Source organism: Daucus carota, chromosome 8, assembly GCF_001625215.2.
Source record: "Daucus carota subsp. sativus chromosome 8, DH1 v3.0, whole genome shotgun sequence".
Lineage (NCBI taxonomy): Eukaryota > Viridiplantae > Streptophyta > Magnoliopsida > Apiales > Apiaceae > Daucus > Daucus carota.
In genome coordinates, this window is record NC_030388.2 from 17,664,832 (window position 1) to 17,682,410 (window position 17,579).

Sequence of the window (17,579 nt, forward strand, 5' to 3'; positions counted from 1 at the left end):
CTAAACTAATTTTTAATGTTTTGGTCTAACAGATAATAAAAAATATATTATAATATATTATAAATTAAGGAGGTCTGTGAGTTAAATACCAACTGGCTCATCAAACTCGGCCGACCCATCGACCGACCGACCAACTGAATTTTTCATGTTCCGGCCTTAATAATATGATAATATATAGTGTTGAATAGATTGATAAATTACTTTTAAAGTGATATCATTAGAGAATTTGAGAATAACGTTAATGTCTTTTGGTTGAAAAATATCACCGGTTATTTATTAATAATTATATTTAATAATATTATATTTTATATATATGTCGCCCGTGTTAATTGTAGAAGATCGGTTTTTTTAGTTAGAATATCTAAAAAAATAATATGTTTTAATTAAAAAGTTAATTACTATGTTGTTGCTGTTATTTTAGAAGATTGAGATTTTTTAGTTTGAAAATATAAAAAAAATAATATATTTTAGTTAAAAGGAATAATTGGTTGTATAGATAGTCCCATATTTCGGCCCAAGTACCGACCAACCAACCAAACTTTAATATTTCGGTCTTAATAGTAATACTCACAAACAAAGAAACATATGCAAGCATATATAGATACTGATATACATATAAGTGTGTTAGAAAAGGAGAATAGATTACCGGAGATTATGACAGAAGTTGTCCCAAACTGCCTCCAATGTGTTTTGTCCCTCTGCCTCGTGAGGGGTATGAATTTCGGTAAGCTGGCCTGAAGAAAACTGAAGGCGGGAGTATATATTTTCTAAAGGTTTTGACTTTAGCTTTAGCTATAGTAAATTAGGTCTTATATGTTTTGACTCGATTTTAATTTATGTTTTGAAGCCCACTAATCGTAAAATCCATATAAAAGTCCGTGTACCGACTAACCGACCGACCGACCAAACTTTTAATGTTTCCGCTTTAATAGTATAGTATAGATGTGGGAGCCGCTCGAAGAAGGCCTTCTTCCGTATGAACTAACTCTATTCTTTTCCTCCTTTATACCCTTTCTTTGTTTTTATGCCGGATGAACATTCCAATTTCCTGCAAACATATTTCGCTTAAATCTATATATATTTGAAGTGCACACACACAAGTTAATTTGCGCTTGATCGACATTGTATCTTCTCCCTTTGCCGTCATGGTTTGATTTCCGGGCGTTCTCGCTTTCTCTCTCTCTTTTTCGATCCGAAAAGACAAAATTTGGGTTCTTTATGTAAAGCATAATGTAACGTAAATATAATTACGATAACTCAACACATCAAAAGACAGGAAACAATACGTAAGTATAATACAGGAATCTACAGGTTGGAGATTCGATATGAACAGTCAAAGACAATCAAGATATCTGAGACGAGCATCCGTCCACTGAAAGAAGTTCATTAATATGTTCAAGCCTCAGTGAAGAATAAAGTTCAATGTGTCTGCTATCAAGATTGCCTGAAGATCAAGTATCAAAAACCAGAAGATTCCAGTATATTTAATTTGATTATTTATAATCAAATTTATCGAAGCAACATCTAACCCGGAATGACTGATCAAGTATTTTATCAAGCAAAGGATTCAAGGAATCATTTCAGTTCGAGTCGTTCGTGAACCAGACCAGTGCACAGGACGTCAGGACATACGAAAGAATTCAGTGGATTTAATCAACGAATTAATTGATCAAGTCAATCGAGCTGCTCCAGGATATATTGCCAAAGATCTCATTAATACATATATATGTGCATATATTATTAATTGTGAATTACTTGAATTTAAATAAATTCAAGTATTCAATTAAACACAATTAATTATATAGATCTATATATATGTACAAATGTGAAAGTCATGGTAAATCAACCAAGTCAAAATACTCTTGAAGAGCATTTGAGGCGCAAGGCTTGACTTAGGTCAAACCCCTTTTCACTTAGAATTATTTCTAAGTCCCCAAGTGGTTGTCTCTGTGGTACATACACTCTTGGAGCGCAAACTTTGACCAGGTCAAAGTTTGCGCCTCCATGTGTTTATCTCTTAGATTTCTGTCTAAGTCATTTCCCCTCTGAGATACACTGAAGACCCTAGCGCAGCTTTTGACCATCAAGGAAGCGCAACTATTGACTATGGCGCAAACTTTGACTCAAGGTCAAAGTTGGCGCCACATCTCTCAGATGTACTCTCAAGCGCAAGTTCTGAAAATTATCTAAGGCATCACAGTGGAGATTTCTCTCATATGGCGCAACCTTTGACCACCAGGCGCAAACTTTGACTCTGTTCCATATGAAGCGCAACTTTGATACATTTGGAGTTGGTTTTATTTTTATAAAACGAATCCGTCCAGGACGAACTCAAGTCGTCCAGGACGAACTCGTTAACCATGGTTAGTTGTTGGAAAGCCTATAAATAGAGCTTTGTGTTTTCATTTGAAAACAACTACACACTTTGTAAGTGCACACACTATACACATTCTCGAGAGTTAAATTAGAAGATCGTATTTATCGAGAGTTTGTAATAGAGTGATCGTAGTCTCTGCAGCCGACACTTGTGTTGGAATTTGTAGCACCCGAGGATTATTTCTAATACAAGAATATTCCCCGACTTGCTGGAGTTATTTATTTACGATTGATTTAACATGGACTGAAACAAAGATTATCCGCAATTAAATTAAATCGAAGAATTTGGTCAGACGTATTCAACCCCCCCCTTCTACGTCTGATTGGACCTAACAATTGGTATCAGAGCTTAGCTGATCGATATACAGATCTGAGATCCGTAACCAATCTGAAAAGCTAGCTGTCCGTACAATCGTAATTTTATCTGATAACAATGTCGACACACAAGTTAGGAATCAAAGTACCTCCATTTGACAAGGATGACTACAACAACTGGAAGATGAAGATGTTGCTGTACATCAGAGTTGCAAATCCCATGTTCATTGGGATTCTGGAAAATGGTCCATTTGTGCCTATGAAGATTATTCCTGAATCTGTTGAAAATGGTGTTCGTATTCCACAGAAGTCTGTTCCCAAAGAGAAAAGTGAATACACTGACACTGATAAGGAATATGTTGCACAAGATCATAATCTGCAACTCATAATTGTTGAATCAATGACCAAGACACACTACAACAAAACTGGAATCACACAACACTGATCAGACAACGGACGCTGAAAAAAGCGTTGGCCAAAACAAAGACACGACACTTTATTTTCGCTCTGGAAAAACTATTGTCTAACACCACGACCTACAATGGTTAAAAAAATGTTGTCTAGTAAATTCAATCAGACAACACTTTGTTTACTGTGGTATTGTGTAATTATGCATGTCAGACAACTGTTTTTGAAGCCGATGTGTGAAGAAACTTCACACAATGTTTCAGGAAACCGTTGTAGTAAATAGACAAGTGTTTTATTTGTTGTGTTGTTTGCGAGCAGTTCAAACAAGGGTTTTATATAGTGTTGTGTGACTGGAAAGCTAACATACAAGTGTTTTTGTTACCATTGTAACAAGGCCTTATAGACAAGCCTTTAATATATAAAATGTTGTCTGCCTGATTGACTTTTAAGCAACATACAACAGTTTGTATTGTAAAAGTGTTGTTAATAGACTATAAAGACAAGACTTGTTTTGTTTAGTGTTATGTGAATGTGTATCATACAAGCCTTTTTCTCCAAAAACGCTTGTCTGATTGGCCACCATGGGAAAAAAAATAGCAGAAAACAGAGCAAACCAGCCTCAAAACAGAGGCACACCAACAAATCTAACAGATCTGACTCAGAACAGAGCCAACCAACAGAGATAAAAACAAAGAAACTAACTTACATCATGAAAGTTAGTTTAGTTCATCACCAAACTAAGAATCAAATAAAATTACATCATAAAAGTTGAATTAGTTCATCTACGTCTCGCATATAACTAGTTGTTGCCTCGTCTAAATCAACATCCGGCAAATTTGGTATAAAGAACTCATTCTCAAGTTCTACTTCCACGGATCCCTCATTTTCTTCATCATTGTCCTCATGATAGTTTTTCTCGGGTAATTTCAACACCACGGACCATAATTTATCAAGAGGATCATCTATGTAACATACTTGTTTAACGTGTTTTGCTAACACAAATGGATCATTAAAAAACCCCAACCTATTCAAATTAACCAAAGTATAACCCAAGTCATCTACCTTAGTCCCTCTATTCATATCAATCCAATTACAACGAAAAATAGGGATCCTAAAGTTGTTATAGTCTAACTCCCATATACCTATTATCACTCCATAAAATGTAGGCGAGGCATGCTCAACAATTTGATCCTTCCCCTGCACAACCATGGTATCGGCTTGAACACACACGCCACTGCACTGAACATTACGTGTATCATCACGATCTTTGGTGCTAAAGGTAATCCCATCCATTTTGTAACCATTGAATGTAGGGACATCCTTATTGGGCCCATCTGCGATCCATCTGATTTCTTGTGATATCTCCATTTCGTCGAGAAAATTTGAAGCAATCTGCCCAGAACATCATAAAAGTTATAAATGACTTATGTGACAGTTTTAAAAATGCACAGAAATGCTATAAATAAAGTGCACATAATACCTTTTCTTTGAACCATTCTGGGAATGTCTCATTTTGCTTATTCTTTAGCCACATTTCATTATTTTCATTTTCCGGATATTTGGTCATCAAAAAACACATGTGTTCACTGCATACAATTAGAAAAGACTATGTAAATAATAGAATAATGATATATAATTTGACAATTAAGCAGAAAATTAAGAAATGACTTACTTAAAATATGGCCTAACCGAAGCCGTATTTTGTAAAACACATAAATGGGCTAAATGCAAATCATTGTCGCTCGGAGTTATAACTGATGCACCAGATAATGGCCTACAAACAGCATCATTCCTATGCCTGCCATTTTTTGGTATCCCAACAGTAGCCTCCTCATGGTTCACCAAACACTCAACAGCTTCTTCTGCAATATAGGCCTCAGCTATGCAACCTTCTGCGCGAGCCCGATTTCTTATATACCCTTTAAATGTCTTCATATATCTCTCAAATGGATACATCCACCTCAAAAAAATTGGTCCACAAAGCTCTACTTCTCGTACAAGATGGACCGAGAGATGAAACATCACATCAAACAAGGAAGGGGGGAAGTACTTTTCAAGGTGGCACAAAGTTTCCACCAGCTGGGATTGCATTTTCTCCAACTTATCAACCTCAATAACTTTACTGCAAATTGCCTTAAAAAAGAGACAAAACCTGATGACAGTGTTTCTGACCTGTTTTTGCAGTGACGATCGTATCGCAATTGGGAGCAAGTGATGCAAGATCATATGGCAGTCGTGAGATTTCATTCCAGTAAGTCGAAGAGTTTCCATTGAAACTAAACTTCTAATATTTGAACAAAAGCCATCAGGCAACTTCATGCCAAGAAATGATGAGCAAACTACTTTTTTTTCCGAATGAGTTAAATTCCAAGATGCCAATGGTAACTTCTCCTTTCTCCCGGGATTTTTTGGCCTTAGCTCCGTTCTTATTCCCATTTCAGCCATGTCTAGCCGGACAGATTCCTTATCTTTTGTCTTCTTGGGTATATTAAGCATAGTACCAAGTAAAGCTTCGCAAATGTTTTTCTCGATGTGCATCACATCGAGAACGTGTCTAACCGGCAGAAACTTCCAATACTCAAGTTCAAAAAATATAGAAACCTTCTTAAAAATAGGTCGAACATCACCTTTCTTGAATCGAGGTTGGCGTTGTGTCTTACCAAAGACATGACCCTTTAAGTGTTTTGTTCTCTGAAGCACCTCCTCCCCGGTTAATGGAATAGGGGCAGTTCCCTTTTCCACAGTGTTATCAAAATCTTCTTTCTTCCTGCGATATGGATGTGCACGGGGCAACCACCTCCGATGCCTCATGACCACGCACTTACGGTAATTAGCCAGCCTTGTTGCTTTTGTTCCATCAACGCAAACAGGACACGCATTATACCCTTTTACAATGTTCCCTGAAAGGTTACCATAGGCTGGATTGTCACTAATTGTCCATAATAAAATGCCTCGCAGCAAAAAGTACTCCTTCTTGTATGCGTCATAAACTTGTTTTCCGGTCCATAACTTTTGTAAATCTTCAATAAGTGGTTGAAGGAACACATCGATATCATTGCCGGGTTCTTTTGGTCCGGATATCAATAAACATAGCATGATGTACCTCCTTTTCATACAAAGCCATGGTGGGAGATTATATATTGACATCAAAACTGGCCAACAAGAGTAATCAACATTTGTGCTATAAAAAGGATTGAATCCATCCGAGGATAAAGCTAACCGGACATTTCTAGAATCTGAAGAAAACTCGGGCCACTTTTCATCGACATCCTTCCATGTTTTTGAATCTGCCGGATGTCTTAATTTACCATCTTTTATTCTCCCCGTGTCATGCCAAATCATATTTTTAGCTATTTGAGGAGAATTGAATAAAGTCCTCAAACGTGGTATTAACGGAAAATACCATAGAACCTTTGCCGGAACCCCTTCCAATTCTTCTCCTTTTTTGTTCAACTTCCATCTAGATGCTTGACAGATACGACAACTTGTCTCATCTTCATCTCTTTCTCCTCGGTATAATAAACAATCATTTGGACACACGTGAATTTTTTCATACTCCATTCCAAGAGCACACAAGCTTTTCTTAGCCTCGCTGAATGAAGAAGGAAAATGGTTGCCTTTCGGAAGCATAGATCCAACCAGTAGAAGAAGTTCAGAGAAGCAAGCATCCGATACTTGGTATTTTGCTTTCAAGTTATACAACTTCACTAAAGCCTTCATCTTTGTAAATCCTTCACATCCCGGATAAAGTGGTTCATGTTCAGATTTAACATGGTTAAAGAAATCTGAGGAATCAAGAGAAACATCATCATCACTATCATTATTCTCTGCATTGATAGGGATTTGGTCCACAGAATCAGAACTGGCCGTCTCTTCAGCGGGAGATACACTTTCCGTATTTAATTCACCATGCCAAATCCAACGAGTGTAGGTCTGATCAATTCCATTTTCAAAAAGATGGCACTTCACTGTTTTAGCTTTCCAAGATTTACTATGTGCGCATTTTAAACACGGGCAGCTGATTTTGTTTTCATCAAATCCGTTCTCAAATGCAAACAACAATAGTTCATCTACTCCTCTTTGAAATTCCTTTGTTCTTCTATCAGCCTTCAACCAAGACTTGTCCATCTATTGAACATTAAAAATATAATCAGTTTACTACAACTATATTATGATCATTTTTAAGTAAAAAGCAAAAGCTGCAGATTAGAGATTTTAACAGAGGAAATAGCAAATTAGAGATGTTAACAGAGGGAATAGCAAATTTGCTTGATAAATTAGCTACATAGTTGCTTGTAAATAATGTATTAGCTACAGATTCCAAAAGTGAGCACGAACCCTAGTTTTAATTTCTCAAAATCCCATACATTCTCCAAAATCCCCAAATATTACGTATGAACCCTAATTTCAAAAAAATTAAATCGAACTCATCACAAATTACATAAAAATGCTAGGAATGAGATTGAGTGCGCGTAATACCTTGAAGTCAGACCTTTCACAGAATGAGATTGAGGCTTGATTGTGTTCTTGGTTAGAGAATGAGACCTTTCACAGAATGAGATCTTGAGAAGATTGTGTTCTTCGTCGGAGATGAAGATGGAGATTGAGATGTGGAGATTGAGATGTGAAGATGAGATGTGGAGATTGATATGTGAAGATGAGATGTGAAGATTTTTGTCGGGTAGAGAGGATTTTTGTCGCCCAGATTTGGTAATCGGTTTCAATTCAGACAAAGATTTGGTAATGACAAAGATATTGTATTAAATGATTTCATAAAAGCAAGTTCGAATTGTGTAAAGTAGGTGGCAAAAAAGTTTCTAATTAGACAAGCTTTTACTAACAGAAAACTGTGGTTCATCGGCTTATAAAACAATGGTTTTTAACAGAGTCGTTGTGGAATTTGTATTCTTACGATGGTTTCAGTTTTATAAACCATTGTGTGAATAACACAACGGTTTCGCGGTAAGAAACCGTTATCTGAAAGCCGTTGCAACAATACTTTCCCGCTTAAACCGTTGTTTGAATGTTAATGGATTTTTCACGAATAATTTCATTCTTTACCGTACCGATTAACAATATATGTCCCGTCAAAAACGCAAATGACCCACTACAGTAACAATTACATATTTATATATGATATATTTCTCTTACTTTATAGTTTCGGTATGAAATCTTGTCGAGATGTGTGTTTTACAGTGGTAATTATGACTACGTCATTGATACTTAATAGGATATACCCGATTCTAGTGGTTCTGTTATACATATTATCAAATATTTATCAAGTCTGACCTTCGGTGTTTATATAGGAATGACGATTAGAAAAAGAATTACAAACAACAACAATATCGGTATCGGAATTCAATACATCATAGTCATATGTCGTGTAACAAACTGTAATGTTGTAAATTAACAAGAGTAATGTGTATCGAATGTTACAAGATACTTAAAATATCATGCTAATTTGTTAATAAGCGAATAAAATGTATGATAATAGTAATCTTTTGCTATAATGTACTCGTTTATTTACAATGTTGCGTAATTTGATTTGTTTACGGGTGGCCTATTTAGGAACAAAAGCACTTAATTATTAGACAAGTGTTTGGGCATAAAAAACCGTTGTTAATAAATGAATGACACAATGGTTTTTTGCTCTCTCGTTGTAGAATTGGTCTTCTTACGATGGTTTCAGTTATACAAACCATTGTGTGAATAACACAACGGTTTGGCGGTCTGCAACCGTTATCTGAAAGCCGTTACAACAATACTTTCCCGCTTAAACCGTTGTTTGAATGTTAATGGATTTTTCACGAATAATTTCATTCTTTACCGTACCGATTAACAATATATGTCCCGTCAAAAACGCAAATGACCCACTACAGTAACAATTACATATTTATATATGATATATTTCTCTTACTTTATAGTTTCGGTATGAAATCTTGTCGAGATGTGTGTTTTACAGTGGTAATTATGACTACATCATTGATACTTAATAGGATATACCCGATTCTAGTGGTTCTGTTATACATATTATCGTAAATTAATCAAGTCCGACCTTCGGTGTTTATATAGGAATGACGATTAGAAAAAGAATTACAAACAACAACAATATCGGTATCAGAATTCAATACATCATAGTAATATATCGTGTAACAAACTATAATGCTGTAAATTAACAAGAGTAATGTGTATCGAATGTTACAAGATACTTAAAATATCATGCTAATTTGTTAATAAGCGAATAGAATGTATGATAATACTAGTCTTTTGCTATAATGTACTCGTTTATAGCAATATATGTTACGTACTTTGATTTGTTTACGGGTGGCCTATTTTAGGAACAAAAGCACTTAATAATGAGACAAGTGTTTGCGTCTAATAAACTATTGTTGATAATTTTATGACACAATGGTTTTTGTCTGTGTCATTGTAGAATTTGTCTTCTTACGATGGTTTATTTTATATAAACCATTGTGTGAATAACACAACGGTTTCGCGCTCATAAGCGGTTATCTGAAAGCCGTTACAACAATACGTTCCCGAGTAAACGGTTGTATGAATGTTAATGGATTTTTCATCCAAATTACACCAAGTACTTTAAATATTTTCAATTTTTTTATATTTTCCTAATTATTTTTATTTTTATTTATATAATATAAGTTGTTTTATATCTGTATATTTTCAGATTCTAGCATCTAATGATTTTTTCACTATTTTTCTTAATTAAAAATAAAATAAAATAATGTAAATAAAATAAAATAATATAAAACCCCCACTTCCCACTCATTTCACAGTCTCTCTCATTTTCACTTCCCACTCATTTCTCCCCCCTTTTTCAAACCCTCGTTTCAAACCCCCATTTTCTTTCAAACGCCCATTTCTCACTCACTCTAGGTACTCTCTCCTCTCCTCTGTCGCACACACTCTCCTCTCTCTCTCTCTCTCTCTCTATGTCGCGCGCACACACACACACACACACTCTCTCTCTCTCTTTCTCTCTCTCTCTCTCTCTCTCTCTCTCTCTCTCTCTTCGTAGCTCATTTTGATTTTTGTTTAACATCTATGAATGTGTTTTAGATTTTTGTTTTCGTCTTCTCCATAGCCCTTTTGTTTACAACTGGTGTATGGGTTATGCTTGTGATTATGTGGGATATGAGTTTTAGGGTTGCATGTCATTTGTTTATGTTTAATTGGTTTTACAGTATGCTCAAACTGTTGGTAATTGGGGTTTTTAGGTCTTATTTGTTTGTGGGTGCGCTTTGCTTGTTTTTATGAGTCTCTAATGTATGTGGGTTATGAGTTTTTAAGGGTTTGGCTTAATTTTTTAGTAATTAGGGTATTTAGAGTGTTTATATGTGTTATGTGAAACCATTTTTAAGTCTTATTTGTTTGTAGGTGTGCTTTCCTTGTTTTAATGAGTCTCTAATGTTTGTGGGTTATGAGTTTTTAAGGGTCTTGCTTAAATTTTTGGTAACTGGAGTATTTAGAGTGTTTATGTGTGTTATGTGAAATGATTTTAGGTCTGATTTGTTTGTGGGTGTGTTTTCCTTGTTTTAAAGAGTCTCTAATGTTTGTGGGTTATGAGTTTTTAAGGGTCTTGCTTAAATTTTTGGTAACTGGAGTATTTAGAGTGTTTATGTGTGTTATGTGAAATGATTTTAGGTCTGATTTGTTTGTGGGTGTGCTATCCTTGTTTTAACGAGTCTCTAATGTTTGTGAGTTATGAGTTTTGAAGGGTCTTGCTTAATTTTTTGGTAACTGGGGTATTTAGAGTGTTTATGCGTGTTATGTGAAACAATTTAAGGTAGTTCTTTGCTTAATTTGTTTTTGGGAGTGCTTTGCTTTTGTTAATTTGCAACAGAGGTTGTGTGTTATGTGTGTTGGTTATTTGTTTAAGTTAATGTATAGTTTATTTTGTTAACTTAGGTCTTATTAATATATTTTTGGTTATATCTTGTAGAAATTAATCATGGCACCTTCAAAGAAAGCAACAAAGACAAAATCAGCTCCTAATACCACTGCCGCCAACCTTTTAAAGGCATTAAAAAGAAACAATTCAGTGGAGACGGGAGGGGTAAACAAAAAGGCGAAGAAGAAGCTGGTGCTGCAGCCTTCACCTCAAGATTCCTCCCCACAGTCTATAAAGAAAAAGGCAATTTCTACCAACCTACAACAGGAACTGAATAAGAAGAGGAAACGGGTGGAAGAACCGGTGGCTAGTAAAGAAGGAATTAAGCTTTTAAAACGGGGCGCAGTTACGATGCATAGGATTATTAGGAGAAAGATGCTGGGAGTCAAAAAAACCGTGAGTTTCAACGCAAAGGGCGAGCCATACGGTACTGTTGCCACAGAGATGCAGTCTTACATTGGGGTTCTTGCGAGAACTAAGGCCCCTATTTGGTACGAAAATTGGAAACGAGTTCCAAAAGAAAGAAAAAACAAAATCTGGGATTGTGTTCAGGTAAAACCGATTCCATGACACTTTTTGTTTCAAATATCACTAATTTCTATTCACGTTGAACACTAACTAACTTATTGAACATGCTTATGATTGTAGATGGCATTTGATGTGCCATTAACAGCAAGGAGGATGGTGTTAAAATCTGCTTGCCAGAAGTGGAGGGAGTTCAAGAGCCGTTTAACAACGGCTTATATTCTTCCTTTTCGTGAACAACCTGAGTTGCTTGCACGTCCACCGGCAGACTATACATTTATTGAGAAGGCACATTGGGACATTTTTGTTGCTGATCGTTTATCTAAAGATTTTCTAGTGAGTTCCAAAATCTTTTTTGATTACAAATCGATGCATACTTTGTGGTGTGTGCTAATATATATGTTTGATATTCTTTTGTAGGAAATACACAATAAGCAGAAATCAAGAAGGAGTTTGAATGTATATGGTCACTACATGTCTCGGAAAGGTTATGCCAACCTGGAACAAGAAATTGTAAGTATCAATAGCGTCATTTTTTTCCCACTTGACATTGTTTAATTATGTTCTGAAATTAATTTGTTAAACCTCCTCATACATGCAGTCTGGTGGTGATCCAGAAATTGAGATAGACCGGTCAAGCACATGGCTTCGTGCACGGTGCGATAAAGCTGGAAATTATAAGACAGATAAAATTAAGACCATTGCTGAAGATATTGTAAGGGCTGTTAATCATAAATTTGTTATAACTGTATTATTTTTGTGTTATGTATATTTATGATAATTATGTTAAATTGTGTTTAGTTTAAAGTGTTATTCTTGTGTTCAAATATGGCTTATAAATGGTGATTTGAATCTTTATTATGCAACTTCACTCCCATATTATGGTAAAACTTGTTTGGTTTTGTTTTGATTTTTTTTTTGGTTATGGTCATCAAATTCCATGGATTTCAAAGTGTGTTTGTTTAATATAGGTGAAGATGAAGCAGAAAGTTCATGAAGGGGATGTGATAGAGTTAGGCACAGATGATGTGTTGACCAAAGTTCTTGGGAATCCTGAGCACCGCGGACGGGTCCGTGGTCAAGGGAGTTATGTCAAACAATCTGTCTACTTCAATCTTCCCAGACAAAAGAGAAAAAGCCGAACAATTGAAGAGAAGATACAGGAAGGTATTCAAAAGTTTATGAGTGAAGAGACTGATAGGATTATTCGAGATAGAGATGCATTTTGGGCTGCAGAAATGGCCAAGCTCAAAGAAGCTTTAGTTGGAAAGAAATTGTGTTTTGATGGGAGTCCAAATATTGGATCACAACAAGGAAGTTGTTCTAAAGGCGTACTTGATAATGTGGAGTTGGATTTAGCAGCGAGAAAGAAATTGGATCTCAATGAAGATCTTGGTTCTGCTGAAGGGAAAGATTCGGAAAAAGATGAGTTTGGTTTTAAAGATGATGTTGAAGGGAAGAAAAATATTGAAGAAACAGATGGTTTTCAAGGGAAGAGAAATGGTGAACAGAAGGGAGCTGAGGTAGTAGTTGTGGATGACCCTATGGACACTGCATTGAAAAATGAGTGTCCTTCTCTATGGGAATTGTCTATTGAAACGCCCAACAATGTTGTTGCACATGCAACAGTTGACATGGATTGTACTATTCTTCATGGAAAGCCAATTGGAAAAGATAATGCACGAGTCTCCATTACTCATGTAATTCAAGGAGCTGCTCAGATCCCGTTTCCAATTGAAGATGAGATCACCACTGTTGAACAAGCTGTTGGGACATTTATTGCGTGGCCGAGAAACCACTTACGGGAAGTGAAGGCAACAAGTGATGATCTGGTGAAATCTAGAACTGTGAAGGTACTTGTACACACCCCATCTTTTCTTTGTCATTTATCTTGTTAAGTATTACACTAAAAATATAGGTGAAATAATATAAGATAATTGTTGTATATGCCTGTCATATGTACCAAGGTACTTAGTTTTCATTTTATTTATTTTGATTTACATGGCTATCCATTATTAAGAAAATCTGTAATATAATAAGATAGATTATTAACATGTTATTTGGACTAATTATGTGGATACTTAGATTTGTTATTAATATTAAGTTATATAATTCTCAAATCACTTAGCTGGTCTATTTTAGTTTTGTCTTCTAATTTTGTTTTTAATTTTTATTTACAGGGAGGCAAGAAAAATGGCGCAAGGAAAATGAAGAAGATGAATGACTTGGTCTCGGAACCAGAGTATGCGGTTACCATGGGCCCTGACTTTCCTGCTGATTTGAAGAAATTATGGCTTTGGGCAAGCGATTCTTTGAAAGATGGTCGCTCACACACTTTTCAGTTATCCGAAGAAGCTTTTGGATCGAAGGATAGGAAGCGTTTGTTTCAATCAGATATGAAAGCTTTGTGCTTTGGAGGTGAAATTTCAGGAGGGGTCATTTGCATGTTTATCAAGTAAGTGCCAAATTTGAAAATTTTCCTATACTTTTATATTAGTTCCTCGATGCAATTTATACTTTTTGGTGATGGTTGTTTACTTCTTTTTATGCAGTGTTCTCCAAGATAATTTGAGAAAACACAAAATGACAGACATGATCACTTTTGTTAATCCGGCCAAGATTGGCGCCATTGGTTGTGGTACTCCGGCAGAGAGGTCACGTGCCCTGTCTCTTCGATTCAAAAATGCCAAGCCAGGCCAAGTTTTTCTTTTGCCATATCACCACACGTAAGTACATGTCTTTTTTCTTTTTTAACGTGATTATTAATCAATACCACTTCGGTCAATTACTTAAAAATAATAAATAAAAGTTGAAGGATGACTTGGTTTTTTCTGGTAGGAACCACTGGGCACTTACTGTGGTTAATCCAGATGCACAAATGGTTTACCATATGGACCCGTTAAAGAGACGAATCGCAAATGAAGAATGGACCGAAGTGGTTAACAAGTGAGTACAAAAACTCTATGTTAATTTATGAATCAACTAAGGAAAAATGTATTTATGCTCTTTCATTTTATTTTGTTGTAGTGGCATCAAAATTTACAAGGAGGACCTGAAGAGGTTTGTTAAGAAGAAAATAAATTGGGAGAATTTAGCGGTATAAATATTCTCAAACTTGAAGTCTTATTAATTTCTGGGTCTTTTATAAGCATTTTATGTGATAATTTTTTTTTGTAGGGAGTTCCTGCCCAGACTGGGACCACTGATTGTGGTCTTTTTCTAATGCATTATATGAAGGAAATCTGTCTCGACAAGGAACTGAAGTTTGCAACAAAGGTATAAAAAGTACAATTTCCAGTTCTGTGTTAGTATGCTTGTGTTTTGTGCATAACTTTTGTCATCATTTTTCATTGCTCGCCTGCACTAATAATTTCTATTATTTCAGTGGGCGCGGAGGACCAACATTGTTTGTGATACCGATGACCTCAATGAAATGAAGTGTACGTGGGCGAAGTATTTCATGAGGCAGCATGCTAGTTAAGCCGCTTACATGACTGGTTTATTTTAGGATGCACATATATATATATTTTGGGAGTTGTCGTTGACTTAGATTGTTGTTCTTGTTGCATGCAATCAGACTTGTCTCTCTTTTTTGGATATGTGCATCCAAAAATATATTAACATTGGCCAGTCAGGAGTTGTTTATTTTCATGTAAAAATTTTTTGTTGGATGGAATTGTTGGTTCTTGGGTGAATATTGGTTGGTGAATATTATTACTTGGTGGATATATAGGTTGGTAGTTGTTGGTTGGTACTTTGTTTGTACTGGTTGGTTTGTTGGTAATGAAAACTTCTGTTTTTCAATTTTTGGCATTATTAATTATATTGTCTAGGCTAGCATATTTGAATCATGGAAAACCATTGTGTGTTGTACTTTTACCTAATGGAACATGTAAAGGGCCATTGTTACAAGTCACATAATACAATGGTCACTCTGATAAAACCATTGTCTATGACATTTTCAGCTAATGAGACATGTCAATAACCATTGTTATAAACAACATTATACAATAGCCACTGTGATAAAAAGTATTGTCTCACAAAAACTTAAAAAATTACTCTTTTTTATTAAACCATTGTCCAAACAAATGACTTACAAGAGTAATGAAACAAAAACAATTGTTCATATTTTTAAGAGACAACAAAGTAGATGAAGAAAACAGTTGTCCCAAACCAGACAAACGACACAATATTAAGAACAAAAGCGTTGTCTAAGACCTATACATATAAGTAAATAGTACTCACAAACCATTGTCTAAAGCACAATCACTCGAGAATCTCAAAATAAAAACTGTTGTAGAAAATGTTTCACACAATTGTTCCAACATAGAAAGTATTGTTATATGGAGGCTTACACAAGTGGTCATTCCTCCTAGACCATTGTACAAGATAGCAAAACACGAGCCCTAATAACAGAACAATACTTGTCTAAAGCAATATCACTCGAGAATCTCAAAACAAAAACTGTTGTAGAAAAGGATTCACACAATAGTTCTAGTATAAAAAGTATTGTGATATGGACCCTTACACAAGTGGCCACTTCTGTCGGACCATTGTACAAGAAAGCAACACACGAGCTGTAGTAACAGAACTAAACTTGTCTGATACTCTTATCAACAACTGGGTAAACCCGTGAACTGTTGTGGATACTCTTAATAACTACACGAATTGAAAACAAGTCTGTTGTTGTTAATGGTTTACAACAACACCTTGTAAAATGATTCCGTTGTCGTTCAATGGTTTAACACAACACGCAGTTAAACATAAACTGATGTGTTTCTTCATCTCACACAACGGTCGGTACCGTTGTCTGAGGCGCGTATCAGACGGCATCGCAATAGACCACGGTTTTTCTTGGTATCAGACAACGGGCAAAAACGCTTGTCTGATTCAGTTTTCCTTGTAGTGACAATGACACATCTGATACTAAGTCTGAAAACTTCAAAGCAGATGTGGGACACTATTGAGGCATTGATGGAGGGATCTGAAGAAGTCAGGGAAAACAGATACGATATGCTAATTGCCAGATATGAAGCATTTCAGGCAATACCTGGAGAGAACATTTCTCAAATCTACGAGAGGTTCATGTTGTTACTGAATGAACTCACCCTGCATGGAAAGACTTATCCACAGAAAGAGATAAACAGAAAGTTCTCATTTGTGATGCCACCCCATCTAGTTGTTAAGACAGAGACCATCCGGGAAAGAAGCGACTTCAGGACTATGACTTTGGAAAAGCTGTTTGGAAAACTGAAGACGTTTGAGATGGAACTTGAACAGAGAAAGATTATATATGGTGGTGGATCAACAGAATCCAAGAGTATGGCCTTACAGAAGACCACTGCACTTATTGCTGATCAACCATACTTTGGTTATCAACAATTAGTTGAATATGGTATCAATGATCACACTGTTGCTCAGAGTGATTGTTCATCCATCAAAGCTGACTATCCTTCTACCATTACTGAGATTGTAGAAGCTGAAGTTGATGAAGTTTCTGATGAACCGGAGGATGAGTTTTACACTCAAGAAGAGCTGGAGCAGCTGGAAGATAAGTCAATGGCTTATATGGCTGCAAGGTTCAAGCATATCAAGTTCAGGAAGAACCCCCGGTACAAGAAAACTTTAGGGAACAAGTTTCAGGGTAAAGGAGGATACTCAGGCTCAGGGTCAAAGAGTACTGGCAGTTTCAAACCAAACATGTATGACAAGAGCAAGGTCAGATGCTACAACTGCAATGACTTAGGGCACTTTGCAACAGAGTGCAGGAAACCCAAAGCAGCTCCTGTCAGAAACAACTCATATGATAAGAAGAATTCTTATGAGGATCTGAAGAAAGAGAATGAGAAGCTAAAAGCTAAGTTGGAAGCAATGGTGGCCAAGCACAAAGGAAGGGCTTACATTGCTGAGGGAAAAAGCTGGGATGACACAGATTCTGATGATGAACCTGTCCAGAGCAATTATGCATTTGCATTAATGGCTGACACTGTCGAGGAATCTCCATCTCAGGTATCTCCTGAAATTTCTGTTGATGACATGACTACTG

The 17,579-nt window shown here is 36.0% G+C and overlaps 2 protein-coding genes across 3 annotated transcripts in view; one reads left to right on the forward strand and one right to left on the reverse strand.

Moving 5' to 3' along the window:
* LOC108197708 (uncharacterized) overlaps positions 1-15,337 on the forward strand; it is a 17,244-nt gene extending 1,907 nt beyond the window's left edge. For both annotated transcript variants that reach the window (XM_064083090.1, XM_064083091.1), the window contains 11 exons: positions 11,060-11,560; positions 11,657-11,869; positions 11,954-12,046; positions 12,135-12,248; positions 12,505-13,386; positions 13,714-13,988; positions 14,086-14,259; positions 14,372-14,479; positions 14,561-14,630; positions 14,711-14,809; positions 14,919-15,337. In XM_064083090.1, coding sequence (XP_063939160.1) covers positions 11,060-11,560; positions 11,657-11,869; positions 11,954-12,046; positions 12,135-12,248; positions 12,505-13,386; positions 13,714-13,988; positions 14,086-14,259; positions 14,372-14,479; positions 14,561-14,630; positions 14,711-14,809; positions 14,919-15,014 — 2,625 coding nt within the window. In that variant the 3' untranslated portion in view covers positions 15,015-15,337. The remainder of the gene's footprint in view (positions 1-11,059; positions 11,561-11,656; positions 11,870-11,953; positions 12,047-12,134; positions 12,249-12,504; positions 13,387-13,713; positions 13,989-14,085; positions 14,260-14,371; positions 14,480-14,560; positions 14,631-14,710; positions 14,810-14,918) is intronic.
* On the reverse strand, positions 3,816-7,227 carry LOC108204064 (uncharacterized). Its single transcript, XM_064082957.1, has 3 exons — positions 4,772-7,227; positions 4,580-4,685; positions 3,816-4,491 (listed from the first exon to the last, which is right to left on the reverse strand). Exons 1-3 carry the CDS (start codon positions 7,225-7,227, stop codon positions 3,859-3,861), a joined length of 3,195 nt encoding a protein of 1,064 aa, XP_063939027.1. The 3' UTR covers positions 3,816-3,858.
* Positions 15,338-17,579: the final 2,242 nt, after the last annotated feature.